At 36.7% G+C, this 16,070-nt stretch overlaps 1 protein-coding gene across 2 annotated transcripts; it reads left to right on the forward strand.

Moving 5' to 3' along the window:
- The first annotated feature begins 6,948 nt into the window (after positions 1–6,948).
- Positions 6,949–12,606, forward strand: LOC110272461 (putative pentatricopeptide repeat-containing protein At1g69350, mitochondrial). Of its 2 annotated transcripts, none has more exons than XR_008005693.1 (3): positions 6,949–7,235; positions 7,837–7,918; positions 11,266–12,606. XR_008005693.1 is itself a non-coding variant. In XM_052256884.1 (3 exons), exon 2 carries the CDS (start codon positions 8,258–8,260, stop codon positions 9,242–9,244), a length of 987 nt encoding a protein of 328 aa, XP_052112844.1. In that variant the 5' UTR covers positions 6,962–7,235; positions 7,837–8,257; the 3' UTR covers positions 9,245–10,739; positions 11,266–12,606. The 2 variants fall into 2 exon arrangements, 1 of the variants encoding a protein (XP_052112844.1); XM_052256884.1 differs by having other exon boundaries at positions 6,962–7,235; positions 7,837–10,739.
- The last annotated feature ends 3,464 nt before the right edge of the window (positions 12,607–16,070 follow it).

The following is a 16,070-nucleotide window of genomic DNA, read 5'->3' on the forward strand; positions in this document are numbered from 1 at the left end:
ATCTAATACAATAGATAAATGTTCTATATATACTTAGACTAGCTCCTAGGGTTTACATGAGTAGGTAATTGATGCATAAATCCACTTCTGGGGCCCACTTGGTGTGTGCTGGGGCTGAGACTTAAGCTTCTCACATGTCTGTGCTATTTCTGGAGTTGAACGCCAAGTTGTAACATGTTTCTGGCGATGGACTCTGGTTCGTGACGTGTTTCTGGCGCTGGACGCCAGACTGTAACATGGAACTGGCATTAAACGCTAGTTTACGTCGTCCATCTTCGCGCAAAATATAAACTATTATATATTTTTGGAAAGTCCTGGATGTCTACTTTCCAACGCCGTTGAGAGCGCGCCAATTGGAGTTCTGTAGCTCCAGAAAATCCATTTCGAGTGCAGGGAGGTCAGAATCCAACAGCATCAGCAGTCCTTTTGTCAGCCTTCTTCAGAGTTTTGCTCAAATCCCTCAATTTCAGTCAGAATTTACCTGAAATCACAGAAAAACACACAAACTCATAGTAAAGTCCAGAAATGTGAATTTAACATAAAAACTAATGAAAACATCCCTAAAAGTAGCTTAAACTTACTAAAAACTATATGAAAACAATGCCAAAAAGCATATAAATTATCCGCTCATCACAGATTCAGCAACAATTTGAGCAAATGGCCAAGAGAATTGACAACCTACAAGTTGCATCAGTGAATGTCACAAGCCAATCATCAACTTCTTGGGGGCAGAATGAAGAGAATCAAGAAGACCAACAGCAAGAGCAAATCCAATATGTGCACAACCAAGGCTCCGGACAGAATGAAGTGTATGGTAACACTTACAACCCATCCTGGAAGAATCACCCAAACCTTAGGTGGGGAGATAACCACAATCAGAACCAGCAACCATGGCAAAGGAATTCAAATCAAAACACTCCAAGAAACAACCAAAACCACAACCAGCAGCAGACTAACCAAAACTCCTATAGAAAACCCCAAAATAATTACCCTACCTCCAACCATTATCCACCCAATAACCAAACCACCAACCAAAACACTTACCATCAACCATCAACATCCCACAACCAACCAATCTCACAAGACACTCAGAGGATCACCAATTTGGAGATGCTAATGGAGAAAATGATGAAGCACCAAGAGATGACAACTAAGAACCAAGAAGCTTCCATGAAGAATATGGAGAGGCAGATTGGCCAGCTCTCCAAGCAAATTGCTATTGAGAGACCATCAAGCTCACTACCAAGCGACACCATTCCTAATCCTAAAGAGAAGTGCAAAGCTATACAATTAAGGAGTGGAAAGATATTGGTGGACAACAAAGAAGCAACCAAGAAGCCTATGGACAGCAACAAAGAACCAACAGAGAAAAGGGAAGCTAGTAACAAGGACATGACAACAAGCAAAAATGTCCCATAGAAGCTCAAAGAGAAAGACGACCAGCCACACAATTCAAATGAAGAAGTTCCAGGACAGCAGCAAGTGGAGAAAAGCTTTACACCTCCACTGCCGTACCCCCAAAGATTCAACAAAGAAGCAAAGGATCAACACTTTCATAAGTTCCTTGAGACTTTCAAGAAGCTAGAGATAAACATTCCCTTGGCTGAGGCATTGGAGCAAATGCCTCTGTATGCCAAGTTCTTAAAGGAGCTTATCAACAAGGAAAGAAGTTGGGGTGAGAAAGAGACCATACTACTTACTGAGGAATGCAGAGCTTTGATTCAAAAAGGGCTTCCCCCTAAGCTTGCAGACCCTAGAAGTTTCTTTCTGCCCTGCACCATTGGGAGATTGACCATCAACAAGGCAATGTGTGATCTAGGAGCAAGTATCAACCTAATACACTCTTCTTTGGTGAAAAAGCTGTGTATAGAGGAAGTTAAGCCAATACAAATGTCTCTGGAACTGGTGGATAAGTCAGTGGTATGCCCCAGGGGTGTGATTGAAAACCTTCTAGTCAAGGTGGACAAATTCATATACCCTGCAGACTTTGTGGGTTTAGATTCAGATGAGGATGAAGGTGATTCCATCATACTTGGGAGACCTTTCTTGGCCACTGCTAGGGCCATTATAGATGTGGAACAAGGAAAGCTAACCCTTAGAATGTATGAGAAAAGTATTATCCTGAAAGTGTTTCCAGAATCACAAATTAGTGAAGAGACAAGCGAGACAATTAGTGACTGTTTTCCAAGGCAAGAAACCAACAACACAGTGGAGCAAAAGAATGAGAATGTGCAAGGAGGAGAAGGAAATCAAAAAGGAATTGGGATGATAAACAAGAAGGGAAGTATCACAACTAAAGCCACTATCAAGGAAGAAAGATTAACAAGAAAAAGGAAGAAAAACAAGAAGAAGGCTTACAAAGGGTGGAAGAATAAAAAAATCCCAACTGAAGGATTTTCCAAAGGTGATAAGGTGCAATTAGTATACCAACAGCTGGGAACAAAAGATCACTACACTGTTAACCAAGTACTCTCTCTTGAGCACATTGAAATTGAGCATCAAGGCACACAAAGGAGGCTTACAGTGAGGGGGGATAAGCTGCGACATTTTAGTCATCAACCACCCTAAGGGGACCAATGTCAAGCTAGTGACAATAAAAGAGTGCTTGTTGGGAGGCAACCCAACCTGAGGTAGTTTTCTTTTTATAACTCTTTCAATAAGAAGGTTAAATAATTTAGTTGTAATGCAAGGAGCTAAGTTTGGTGTTTCACAACCAAAACAAATTGAGGAAGAATGAAGGATTCTAAGTTTGGTGTTCCACCAAAATTTATCTAAAAACACATTCTCACCTTCTGTATAATGCTAGCTTTAAGCAACCAGATAAATCATTTAACCATTTTGCCATTTTCTAGTTTTTAGTCCATAACCTTTAGCAAGATCAAGAGAATTCATAAGTGGTTAAGTTAATGCATGAGAAATAGTGGCAAGGAACTAAGCCTGGTGTTCACACACCAAAGTGAATTTAAGAGGCCATAACCAACTGTTGCATACTAACCAGCTGCATAATGGCTTAAGAAGCAAGCAACTTTTGAGAATCATGCAGGAAAGTGGCCACCATCTGAAGACATCATGCATCATGACTAAGGAGGGGCACAACAGAAGGAAGGATAAAAGAACTGCAAACCAATAGGTTGTGTCTATACTTGATTCTTGCTGTTGAGAAATACTTTGATTTATGTTTTGCTAAAGTATTCAGTTAGTACAAGTAGGATCAACTTTTGCAATAAGTAAGCTAGTTTAAGTGTATGCTTGTGCATTTACTTTCACTTAACTAAAATGCATGCTTTGTCCCCTGTAGCTTTTCAATTCAATAAAAGAAATGTTTGAAACATGAAGTAAGATGGTTCTTTGTTAGCTGAAAGTACAATAATAGCAAATGGTGGTATGTGTGTTTGATTGTGTAAGTAGCTCACTTTTAGTGAATAAAAGGACTAGATTGTTTCCCTTTTAAGTAGAAACTAGCTCAATGTCTATGAATCTCATAAATAAAAGTCCTTGGTTGAAAAAGAAAAACAAAGAGAAAAGTTAAGTATGGCATCAAGAAAAACAAAAGGAAGACAGAATAAAGCTAGACACCAATAGCTTGAACCTTAGAATATATGCCTGTGGTGTCTTTGTACTAGGATCTGCTTGGATTATTAAGTTCTTTGGAGTGCATCAACACTTGGTAACTTGATTTAACTAACCCGGGATTATCAACTGAAAGTCCACTATCAAGAGCAACCTAGCTACAAGACATTTAGTAACCCAAAGAGGTGCTTGGCATCAATGTTCTAAGAAGGAATGTGAGCCAAGTGTCTATAGTGAATAATGTGTTGAGCACAAATAAATTGCTGCACACATGACACTGAGCTGAGTGTTACAGAAAAGGAAAATAAAGAGAAACAACCATCAAGGACAAGTAAATAATGAGAGGTCATAGAAGTGTGTTAATTGATGCTTGAAGGAGATTTTCTATGCCTAAAAGTCAATTAGAAGTGAGTTGTTGCATATCTGCATAAAACCCCATGAGCTACCAATAATACTATGCTAGCATGAACATTCTCTTCCATTTCATTCTCTCTTCTTAATAATTATTTTCTTGCTTGGGGACAAACAAGCTTTAAGTTTGGTGTTGTGATGCCATGGCATCTTAGCCTAGTTTTACTAGTCTTTTTCTTTGATTTTCATTGGGTTTTATGAACTTTCTTGAGCCACAAGTAAGCCATTTGGGTGGAATTTCATGTTTCCTTAGATTCAATCAACTATAAATGAATTGATGCATTTTCATGAGTTTTTGTGCCATAATTGCTTATATGTCAAGAAGAAGAAGAACTCTCATGATTATAGCATAGCTTTGATGCAATTGTTGATTGATGATAGGTAGAGAAAGGCTTGGAAGAAGGTTGAAGAAAGGGAATAGCAAAAGGCAAGATGAAGGACTCACGTTTGAGCTTAAGTTTGCCTCAAACTTGGACTCAAACGTGAGGAAAAGTGCAACCACACCCTGGAGGAGCCAACGTTTGCGCCAACGTTTGCCTCAAACTTGAGGTCAAACGTTGGCTAATTAATTTCCACCCAGGAGCATGGCAACATTTGCGCCAACGTTTGCCTCAAACTTGAGGTCAAACGTTGGCGCCATAAGAGCATGAATAAACACCCCTGTTTGATGATTTAATGAGCCACGTTTGCGCCAACGTTTGCCTCAAACGTTGGGTCAAACGTTGGCTAGAAAAGCTGCTTGGGAAGGGCCACGTTTGAGCTCACGTTTGACCTCAAACGTTGGCTCAAACGTGGATGACAGCAAAAGTGGCCGAGCTGCATAATGGGTTTCACGAAGACGTTTGAGTCAACGTTTGCCTCAAACATTAACTCAAACGTGAATGGTTCATGGTCCGGTTCACAAGTGGATTTCTTTCCAACACCAAGAGCAATCAACGGAGGCTATTATCAACCCAATTCCATCAAGGCCAAGGCCCAAATTCAAGGCTCCATGATCATTTGAAGAGAGTGTATAAATAGCTTAGGATTTAAAGTTTAGAGAGAGCTTTTCTTTTTAGATTTTTTTACTGGATTTCAGTGGAGAGCTCAATTTTACATTTTCATTGTTTTTCTTGAGATTGGGAGTTCTGGGAAGAGTTGGGAAGGAGAATTGAATTCTCTTCCTCTGGGTTTTCTTAATTTCTTTTCTACATACTTTGCTTGAGTATTGGGTGTTGAGAATTGAGGAAATTCTGTCTCAATCTCACCTTAAGATCTCTCTCTGTTTTGATTTATTGCACTATTTGAGAAATTGAGATTTGAATTTAGTTCTTCTACTGTTTGATCTTTAACTTTCTTGCAATTGATTTCTGAATTGGATCAAGGAAGGCAGTGAGATCTAGACTTGGTTTTCTAGTCTTTTGACCCTTGAGATTTTGCATTTTCTTTCTGCTTATCTGCTGAGGCTTCTTCAAGCCAATTTGTTCTTCTGTTTGAAATCTATTTCAATTTAATTCACTTTCTACTTTCCTGCTTGATGCAATTTACTTTTCCTGGTATAAATTCTGCAATCCCAGTTCCCCAATTCCCTTTTATAATTCAAGCAATTTACATTTCTTGCACTTTAAGTTTTTGCAATTTACATTTCTTGCACTTTAAGTTACTGCCATTTACTTTACTTGTTCTTTAAGATTTAGCACTTTAATTTCCTTAGCTCTTTAATTTACTACAATTTTTCATTCTCCCTTTACTTTTCATGCAATTTAGCTTCCGTTGGATACAATTCACTCAAATCAACTCTTGTTCGCTTGACTAAATCAACCATTAAACTAAAATTGCTCAATCCTTCAATCCCTGTGGGATCGACCTCACTCATATGAGTTATTATTACTTGATGCAACCCGGTACACTTGCCGGTGAATTTTGTGTTGGTTCGTTTTCCACACATCAAGGAGTCTAGGGTTTAGGGTTCAGAGTTTAGGGTTTTAGGGGTTTAGGGTTTACGGTAGGGTTCAGGGTTTAAGGTTTAGGGTTTAGCATTTAGGGTTCAGAGTTCAGTGTACAGGGTTCGGGTTCAGGGTTTAGGGTTTAGCGTTTAGGGTTCAGAGTTCAGAATTCAGGTTCAGGTTCAGGGTTTAGGGTTTAGGGTTTAGATTTTAGGGTTTATGGGTGCAGGGTTCAATGTTCAGGGTTCTGGTTTTAGTGTATAGAGTTTAGGGTTTAGGGTTCAGTGTTTAGGAATTCATAATTTTTTGGTAAACAGGAGAGCGATTTGGATTACTCTTCTAAAACGAATCAAACTGACAAAATTTAGATTATTCAATTTTGAATCGAATTGAATGGAATGCAATTGCTAATTTGAATTGAATTAAATGGACGGAGGTATACTGAATTGAATTGATAATATGTAAATTGTAGGCAGAGTTATTTGAATTTGATTTTATATAATGGATTATGTTTCGTTCACTCAGTACTATACAATTGTATTGTTTTCGGTTCACCATGAGTAATATGTTTGGTTCACCATGAGTACTGTGTTCGGTTCATTTTGCACTATTCAAAACTCTTCTTCCTCACCTTCTACTACTTCTTCACCGGAGAGAAAGGGAAAAAGACAAAAAAATACAACAGTAACAACAACAAAAGAACGACGATAAAAAGAAAACACGTGAAAAAGAAGGAACGCGAAAAAGGAAGAGAAAAGAGGAGCGCGAAGAAGAAGGCGAAGAAGAAGACGACCTATATGCATAAACGAGCGTGAAAAGAAGGAGAAGAGAAGAAGAAGTGCAGGAGAAGAAGAAGAAGCATGAGAGAGAAGAAGTATTGGGCGATTTCGTGTATATTGGGCATGTGTATTTCACATTTCATTTAATGATATTGAATTTTTTTGATGTTGAGGCAATTTGATTAGATACATGGATGTGTAGTATCCCATATTTTTGTCAATATTTAAATAATTTGAGGACATTTCCTTAGTCCACTTCACACACACAACCTCTTGAAACCAGGATCGTACCTTCCACCGGCGCTTATTCTCTCCACTGCAACCGGCACCTGAGCAGGCAGCTGGCACCGCAGTTTCGTAGCTGCCACCACCACCACAAGCGCGTTGCGTCTCTGGTCATTCCTCTGCTGCTTCTGCTCTTGCTGCCGCCGGTGCGCCTCTTTGGATCGTGGTCGCGCCGCCGCTTTGTTCCGCCATCTGCTGTACCGCTGTCCTCCTTTCCACGCCGTGACCCATCTTTGTTCTTCTCTGTTCTCTAAGTACCCTCAAGGTTAGATAGTTTTACGATTAAGCAATTAATTTGGTAGATTAAAATATTGTGAAGCAACAGAGAAGAACGACAGAGTGAATCTATTATCTGAGAAAAGGAATTGAGTGGTAGAGAGGGATTTACTACATTTGTGATTATATGGTTGAAATTGCCAAATGTGCTTCCATATCCTTTTCTGTTCAGTTCCATTCCATCAATTTGAAAACCTGATCAAAAGAGCTTAGTAATCATCTTTATTTAGGGTATGCCAGAATGCATGGAATTGAATAATGATTTAGCATGTTATTTATGCCACTCTCAATCATTGCATTGTCTATGTGGATGTTCTTCTTGATCAAGTATTTCTTTTTCATTTTTGGGAAGTATTGAGTTGTAATTTGGTTGGTTAATTCTTGCTACTACATAGTTCTAAAATGTAGTTTCTTTTTCACGAGAGTAGAATGCATTGTTTGTGTTCAAAAAATTGCAACTGCTGAATAATAGAATTATCAACTAGAATGGTTAATAGTAACTTTAGTGGACGTTTGGATTTTTACCCTGAGCTGTGATTCGCCATCCTAATCACAGTCCAGGTTACTAATTCCTTTCTTTTCTATTTCAGGTTCAGTTCGGTATGAGGTTGATATTAAGTAACTTCCCGAGCAGATTGATACCTCTATCTACAGGCTAGCATACATCAAAAGGTAATTATGGAAGCAATTTTGGTTTTTCAAACACACTTTCCATTGGAGGCTTTTTAGTTCGCGCGCACAACTCAGTAGCCTCACTAGCCTGTAGCCCCTTTCACCTCCTCTTCTATGATGTTCTTCTTCTTCTTCACTTTCTTTTCTCGTCTCTCTTTCTATCTTTACCTTCTAATGTTAGCAACCAAATAACACAAATATAAGATGGCACTGTACATGCCATTGTTTAGGACATGTTCTACCTTAAGATAATTCACCCAGCTTCATGCCCGTCTTGTCGTAACTGGACTCCACAACGACCTACTTCCCTCCACAAAGCTCAGTGAGTCATATTCTCACATGGGTTCCCTCCTTTCATCAATGCTCGTTTTTGACACCCACCCATCTCCTGATTCCTTCATGTTAGGTGTCCTCATCAAGTGTTATCTATGGAACCACCTTTTTCACCAAGTGGTTTCACTCTACCATAGTCACATTCACATGGGTAACTTCATTTTTGTGTACCCTTATGTTCTGAGGGCTGTCTCTGGTGTTGGGGACTTGGTTACCGGAAGAAAGGTCCATGGTACGGTGATTAAGTCCGGCCTTGAATCAGATGCTGTAATTGGAACCTCATTGTTGTGTATGTATGGTGTGTACTGTTTGGGTGATGCCCAGAAGGTGTTCGATGAAATGCCTGAGGGGGACTTGGTTTCGTGGAGTTCTGTTATCTGTTGTTATGTTGAGAATGGAAGGCCCAGTGAAGGGCTGGAAATGTTTCGCAAGATGCTTTCAAAGCAAATTAGACCTGACAAGATCACTTTGCTTAGTGTAGCCGAAGGTTGTGCTAGAGTTGGTTGTCTGAGGCTGGTGAAATCAATCCAGGGGTATGCAATCAGAAGTGAAATGGTTGGAGATAGCAGTTTGAGTAATGCACTTATTATTATGTATGGCCAATACGGTCACTTGCGAAGAGCAGAAGGGCTCTTTAAATTCCTCACTGATCGAAGTACTGCCTGTTGGACTTCTATGGTTTCGTCCTATAATCGAAATGAGTGCTTTAGAGAAGCACTTGCGAGTTTTATCCAGATGCAGGAGTCACAAGTGGAACCAAATGCAGTGACAATGATTAATGCTCTGTATTCATGTGCTAGATTAGGGCGGTTGAAAGAGGGGAAGTCAGTTCATTGCTTTATTTTAAGAAAAGCAAAGGATTTAGGAGATCTTGATATCGGTCCTGCGCTGGTGGAGTTTTATGTTGCATGTTGGGAACCAAGCAGTTGTCATAAACTTCTTTATATAACCGAAAATAGTGTCATAGAACATACTTATATCGTTTTATGCTAGGGTGGGATTACATGACAATGCAATGGTACTCTTTGCTAATATGTTGGGTAAGGGGTTAATCCCGGACTCATATAGCCTAGCAAGTTCTATTTCAGCAAGTGCAGGCATTGGTTCGATAGAATTCAGACAGAAGATACACGGCCATGCCATGAAAAGAGGTTTCATGGATGAATTTGTTCAGAACTCCTTGATAGACATGTATTTAAAATGCGGCTTTGCAGACTTGGCATACCTGGTTTTTGACAAGATTACAGAAAAAAGTATTGTGACATGGAACTGCATGATTTCTGGGCTTTCTCAGAAGAGGTTTCATGGATGAATTTGTTCAGAACTCCTTGATAGACATGTATTTAAAATGCGGCTTTGCAGACTTGGCATACCTGGTTTTTGACAAGATTACAGAAAAAAGTATTGTGACATGGAACTGCATGATTTCTGGGCTTTCTCAGAATGGCTTTTCAGTAGCAGCACTCAAATTATTTGATCAGATGTACTTCAATTGTCTGAAGATTGATGAAGTAACCTTATGTGCAATTCAAGCTCGTTCCAATTTGGGCTATCTTGAGGAGGGAAAATGGATTCATCATAAAATCATTGTATCCGGTGTACAGAGCGACCTTTATATTAATACAGCTTTGGTTGACATGTATGCCAAATCTGGAGACCTTCAAACAGCCAAACGAGTTTTCGATATCATGCCAGAGAAAAGCGTGGTGTCATGGAGTGCCATGATCGCTGCTTATGGTATACATGGTCAAATGATTGAGGCTGGTTCACTCTTCACAAAAATGGTAGAGTCAGGCATCAGACCAAACGAAGTAACCTTCATGAATATCTTATCCGCATGTAGGCATGCTGGATCAATGGAGGCCGGAAAATTCTATTTCAACTCGATGAGGGACTATGGCATAAGCCTAACATGAACGTTTTGCCTCTATAGTCGACCTCCTAAGCCGCGCTGGTGATCTTGATGGAGCACACAGAATAATTAAATCAATGCTCTTCCCTGTAGATTCTAGCATATGGGGAGCTCTACTTAACGGATGCCGAATTCATGGTAGGAAAGACCTGATTCGACAAATTAACAATGACCTTCAAGAAATAAGTACAGATGATACAGGGTACTATACGTTGTTATCTAATATATATGCCGAAGGAGGATACCTCCATGAATCCAGAGCGGTGAGAACAAAGATGGAAGGGATGGGACTAAAGAAGGTTCCTGGTTATAGCACCATTGAAGTTGATAGGAAAATCTACAGATTTGGAGCTGGGAATCCTTCTGAATCTAAAGAAATTTACATGTTTGAAGAATACTTACGAAGTTTGGGACAACTATGTGACGTAGAAGGCTATAATAATATATTTTCTGAGGATTTTAATATTAAGAGCTTGTGGAGGAAAGCTAGTAGTTATATTTGCAATAAATTGGTCACACTTTAGAAATAATGGGATACTTTAAAGACTTAAGGACCTTTTCCAAAACCTTTAAGAAGTAAGAGCCAACTTTATATTGTTCTATTTTGGTTGTTATGAAATATGGGTTTCACAATTACTCATTTGATATATCCACACCTTAATAAACTTCATAGGTTACTAATGACTTATGATGACCGTTTTAGTGTTTAGTGTGTTTGTGCTTAAGTTTTTTCAGTGTTTAGCGTTTTAGGGTTATATATTGCACTGTTTGTCTTTAAAATGCCAAATTAAGGTCGTGTTGTGTTGTTAATTTAACAGGTAATATATTTTCATGTTTATATCAGATAGTGATCATATATCTTACTATTCAAGATAAGAGCGTAGTTACGATTATGAAACTATAATTTTCAATCCCAAATGCCTTAGAGGATATCAAATTTGTGTTATTCATGCAAAAATAATTGATTAGCATCACCTTATAATTTGGTGTCTTTGATATGAATGCAATGCATATTGGGTGAAATATCCCATAACTGTGGAAGATTTGATTTCCTTATGACCTTACCCCACCACACATTTTGATTACTCAACCTTCATGGCAGGCTATAGAGCTGTGATAGTTGGAATGGATCCAGTATGTTGTGAATCAACTTCATGGATGGAAAACGCCCAGGTTAAGAAGTTATCTCGTGGTTCCACTCAACCATTTTATCAGATTCGTCTACCTTCAGCATGGAATTTTCATTTGTATTTTTTCTTGTTTTCCATGAGGATCATTTTAATTTTAGCTTATATGTTGACTTTCTAAGCAATTGATTCTTCTTGTACTTCTTCACTAAATTTAGTAAAAATGTCTAGTGGTAGTGGATATTTTATTTTAAGTTTGTATCCTAATTGTTATATGAGAAAAAGTGACACTGGAATTGTATTTGAGTGTGATAATCCTATTTTGTTGCTCACTTGTAGAGTAAATTCTTTATCTGAGTTAAAGAATCCAATATTGACCAACCTCGGTTCTAAAGGGACCAAAAGTGGTTGGAAGAGTTGAGTATAGGTTGCTAGCACTGATGGAAAATGGAGTTTTTTGGTTTCGTCTATTTTGGCTTGATGGCGATGAGTATGTGTACCTCATGTTTGATATTCATAAGAGTATCATGGCAAAACAGATGGAGTTTTCTGTGGAGGTCGATGATGTTGGTGATGGTGGTTCTAGCCCCTCGAATTTTGTCTAGAACGACCCACCTTTTGCACCACCACCACTGCACTGTGCTAGTCCAGTGGTAGACATGGACATGGATGGTGAGGATTCCGATGAAGAGTATGTTGCTAATAGCAACGATGGTGATTCTTTTGAAAATGATGAGGAGGAGGAGTTTGTACCAGAAATTCTGGTCAGTGCTTCAATTCGGTATCTTCGTTATTGCTGCAAGCTGTTCGTTGTTGCCATCAGATTGCTCTGCCAATCTGTTAATAGCTGCTTGCATTCCAGTGTTTTCTGCCATTGACTCGATGAAAGCACCAATTTGATACAAACCTAGAGAAGAATAGTTTTATTGAATGATGGAAAATAAATAGTGTAAAAGTGTATCACTGATGTACAGCAAGTATGTATCATAGAAATAGAATAGTAGTGGATGAGGAAGAACAAGAGGATCCCACCCAAGAGTCACCTGCATCAGATTGGAGATCTCAATTCAGAACAAAAAATAATACACCAGAGTAGAAGAGAAGAATAAGGAAAAAATCAGAGAAGAAGATTCACAGTGTGCAATGGCTATCCCTCAATTCCATCCTGCTAATTAATGCACATGCAAGTTTCTGCTTGCTTCTGCCACTGTTGGTTAGATCCCCTAATTTTCAAGTCTGTCTTCATTTGTGCCTAACCGTATTGCCTTTCTCTCTGTATCATAGTGAAATATTGATTATACTTGGTAAACACTAAATTTTAGGGACACTAAATTCAAATTATTATTTATTTTTGGAAAAGTATAGGGTACCAACATATTATCTGCCAACTTCTGCTAACTCTTATTTATATTTGTATTTTATGGAAGTGTGTTCGTAGATGTGTCTAATAATTAATATATTTTAAATACATATATAAAGAGACACATCTAGAAAATATATCTATAAAGACACTTCTATTAAACACAGTTATAAAAAAGACATTTTTATTAGACACATCCATGAACACACTTCCATGAAACACAATTATAAATAAGAGTTGGCAGAAGTTGACAGATATGCTGTTGGTAACGTAGCGGAATCGTTTATTTTTTATATCATTTGAAGTCTTTGATATGGTATAGTTTTATAAAAGCATGGGTATTAAAAGCTTAAAGTTAGCAATTTTTAATTAATTCAAAGTATCACTGGTGGAAGTTAATTGATATCGAATTTTGTTTTGAGCACGATTTTTGTAGACTTCGTCCTTTGATTTAGAGCATATTCACATTGTTTGTCAAAACAAATTATAAGTCCACATAATGAAAGAGTAGAAGTTATGCTGAGTTAAAATTTATATTTTATTTAATATTATTTATTTATATTTAATTTGTGTCGAGTCAATACTTAGAACAATATAATGAAAGAAAAATGTTTATATCATTATTTAATTTAAATTATTTATTTTTATCATAAAGTAATCTATAATATAGAATCCTATTAAAATTTAATTACTTTTGGTGTTATATTTTATAGAGCATTGAGTAAATATTTTTTTCACTTATTATATTAAAAAATTATTGACTAAAATTCATTAGAATTAAAATTTCACTACACATAAAACTTTATTTGGTCACATTATTTATTTATTTATTTTACATCAATTAAATTGATGATTCTATTTAATTATAGGGTTTTTCCTTAAAAGAATTTTGTTATATATTTTTTTATTTTCTCTTTCGATATACTCCAATATATCATTTCTATTATAATATAATCTCAAGGATATATTTTATTTTATTTTTTATATATAAAGTTAAATCTCTTTGTCTTTTACGATTTTCACATTAATTAGAAAGGTAAAATATTTATTTTACCAAAAAGTTTATATATATATATATGGAGTAAAGTTGTCACATGCTTTATTGTTTAACTAGACTTTTTCAATATATATTGCCTTTTCAATAATTTTTTTAACATTTTTTAGTCTATAATCAAAATATTTATCAGAGTATAGTAACTAATTCTTCATTAATTTGAAAGCATTCCAATAGATGAAATACTTTTAAAGCTAAAATTTGCTAACAATTTGTCATTCATTTGAACATTAATTCTAAGAAATATTTAATTAATTTTGTTCAATACTACTTTTGTAATACTCTACCACACAGAGCATTACACCTAGGATGTAACATAGAGGTGGTGAGGCGCTACAACCTTTAAAATAAAATGTGTACATATAATAGTAGAAGGAATATAATAAACTAGGAGCCTTGAAAAATGGGTAAAACAAAAATCGCGAAATAAAAAGCGCAACGCTCTGGAAACAGAATAACTTGCATGTGAAGAAAACTATATCTATCAAATATAAAATAATAAAAGTAGGAATAAAGAGCCAAAAATACAAAATAACAAGCTCCTAACTCAACCTGCGAAGTCAAGGCTGGCCAGAGAATACTTACACACACACACACACACACACACACACACACACACATATTATGTGGAGAGTAAGCTAAGTACATACATATACATTACTGTACAACAAAATAAACCCGGTAACCACTTCGCTTCAGGAGCTTAGAGGCCTAACGAGACGCCTCTCGACCTGAATCTGAAAAACAACAACATAGTATGAAATGAGAACCGGAGGTTCTTAGTATGGTAAAGGTACCACACACATAATAGATAAAGTCCTAGGAATGCCAGAGACAATCTTAGAACGCCGACACTCAAATTATAGAGCTTAAAGTATTAAACAGAAGTCATAAAAGGTGGTTTTCTAAGAGTATCTAAACATAACTTAAATTAATCTTAAATATAAGTCTCATATTGCCATTCCTCCATACCTCCAACTCTATTATGCATTTCACAGACAATAAATAGATAAAGGCAAGCACAAGAAGGTTACAAATACTGCAGGTAACACATATACATCTAACATAGCAAGTACATTTAGGCACACCCAATTAAAGCACATTCAAGTAATATGCATATGATGCATGCTTGTCCTATGGCTGATGAGGCTCATCTGTCGGTTATCCAGCCAACCCGACAAGTCCGAAAACATTATATTGTCCCCCGATATGCATCCTCAAGAATTTATGCATAGTTTTTTTCTCAAATAATTAATATTTCTTAATAGGGGTTACATTCCCGGAAATTTATAGTGCTCGGTCACACTTACGTCGTAGAGTCAATAGAGTATCGAACTTTCAACCTGGTACACGTAGTGGTAAGCCACGGTACTTTATCCAGAGAATCTCGTATCTCAGATCATTTAATCATTCAAGCCAAGTTTCATGTATAATCATTCATTTGATTATCAAGTCAAGTATCATACATGATCATCCGTAACATTTCATAATCAATTCGTTACTTTTTAGCTTTACTTCACCTCCAAGATATCTCCATTTCTTAACTTCATCTGATTATCAGGTTTAACACTATTATTAATGACTAAAGGAATGAAAATAGAGGTTTAGAAATTTTAAATATAGTTTAAAATGCTAAAAATCATGTTTGCTGAAGAAGGTGCCACGCGTATACGTGATACGTTCTTCAAAAAAATAAAAGAGATTAACCAAAGAGCTGCACAATTATGAAATACCTCACCTGCAACATTACATAATTCATATCAAAAGTTCCGATGGACATAACTTAATCATTGTAAATCGTTTTTCTTCTATTCTTCGAACAGCATAAACTTTATGAACCCAATTTTTATTTAAAATAAATTGAAATCAATTTGGGGTTCCGAAAGACAAGTTATAGCCTACCGAAGTTTCAGTCCAAAACCAAAGTGCAACAAACCTCAAAAACCTCATTTTCAACTCAAAAGTTCCATTTTATACACTTCCAAACCTACCAAATCAACATTACATACCTTTCTTCATTACTATAGAATCCACCACCAAAATCATAGTCCAATATCAATAAATTCACAAAATCACCAGTAATTCATCAAGTATTTTCAACTATAGAATTACAATCTCACATCCATAATCATCAAACTATTTAATTCTCACAAACACCAAACCAAATCAACCAATAACAAGTTGCTAAACAATAATTACATACACATTCGTTCCAGCCTATCCTATGGTCATCTAGTCTAAATTTTCACAAAACCTTACACATTAAATGCAAGAAACCTAAATCATATCTTGGCTGATTCCCACGTGATGATCAAGGCAATTTATTTAAAACAAACACAACCCTTCCAAAATTCAATAACCGCTAG

This window comes from Arachis duranensis, chromosome 2 (genome assembly GCF_000817695.3).
Source record: "Arachis duranensis cultivar V14167 chromosome 2, aradu.V14167.gnm2.J7QH, whole genome shotgun sequence".
NCBI lineage: Eukaryota > Viridiplantae > Streptophyta > Magnoliopsida > Fabales > Fabaceae > Arachis > Arachis duranensis.

What these genes read in the sequence shown, in the direction of transcription:
- LOC110272461 (XM_052256884.1), top strand. Translation starts at nt 8,258, where the DNA reads ATGGGTTCCCTCCTTTCATCAATGCTCGTTTTTGACACCCACCCATCT.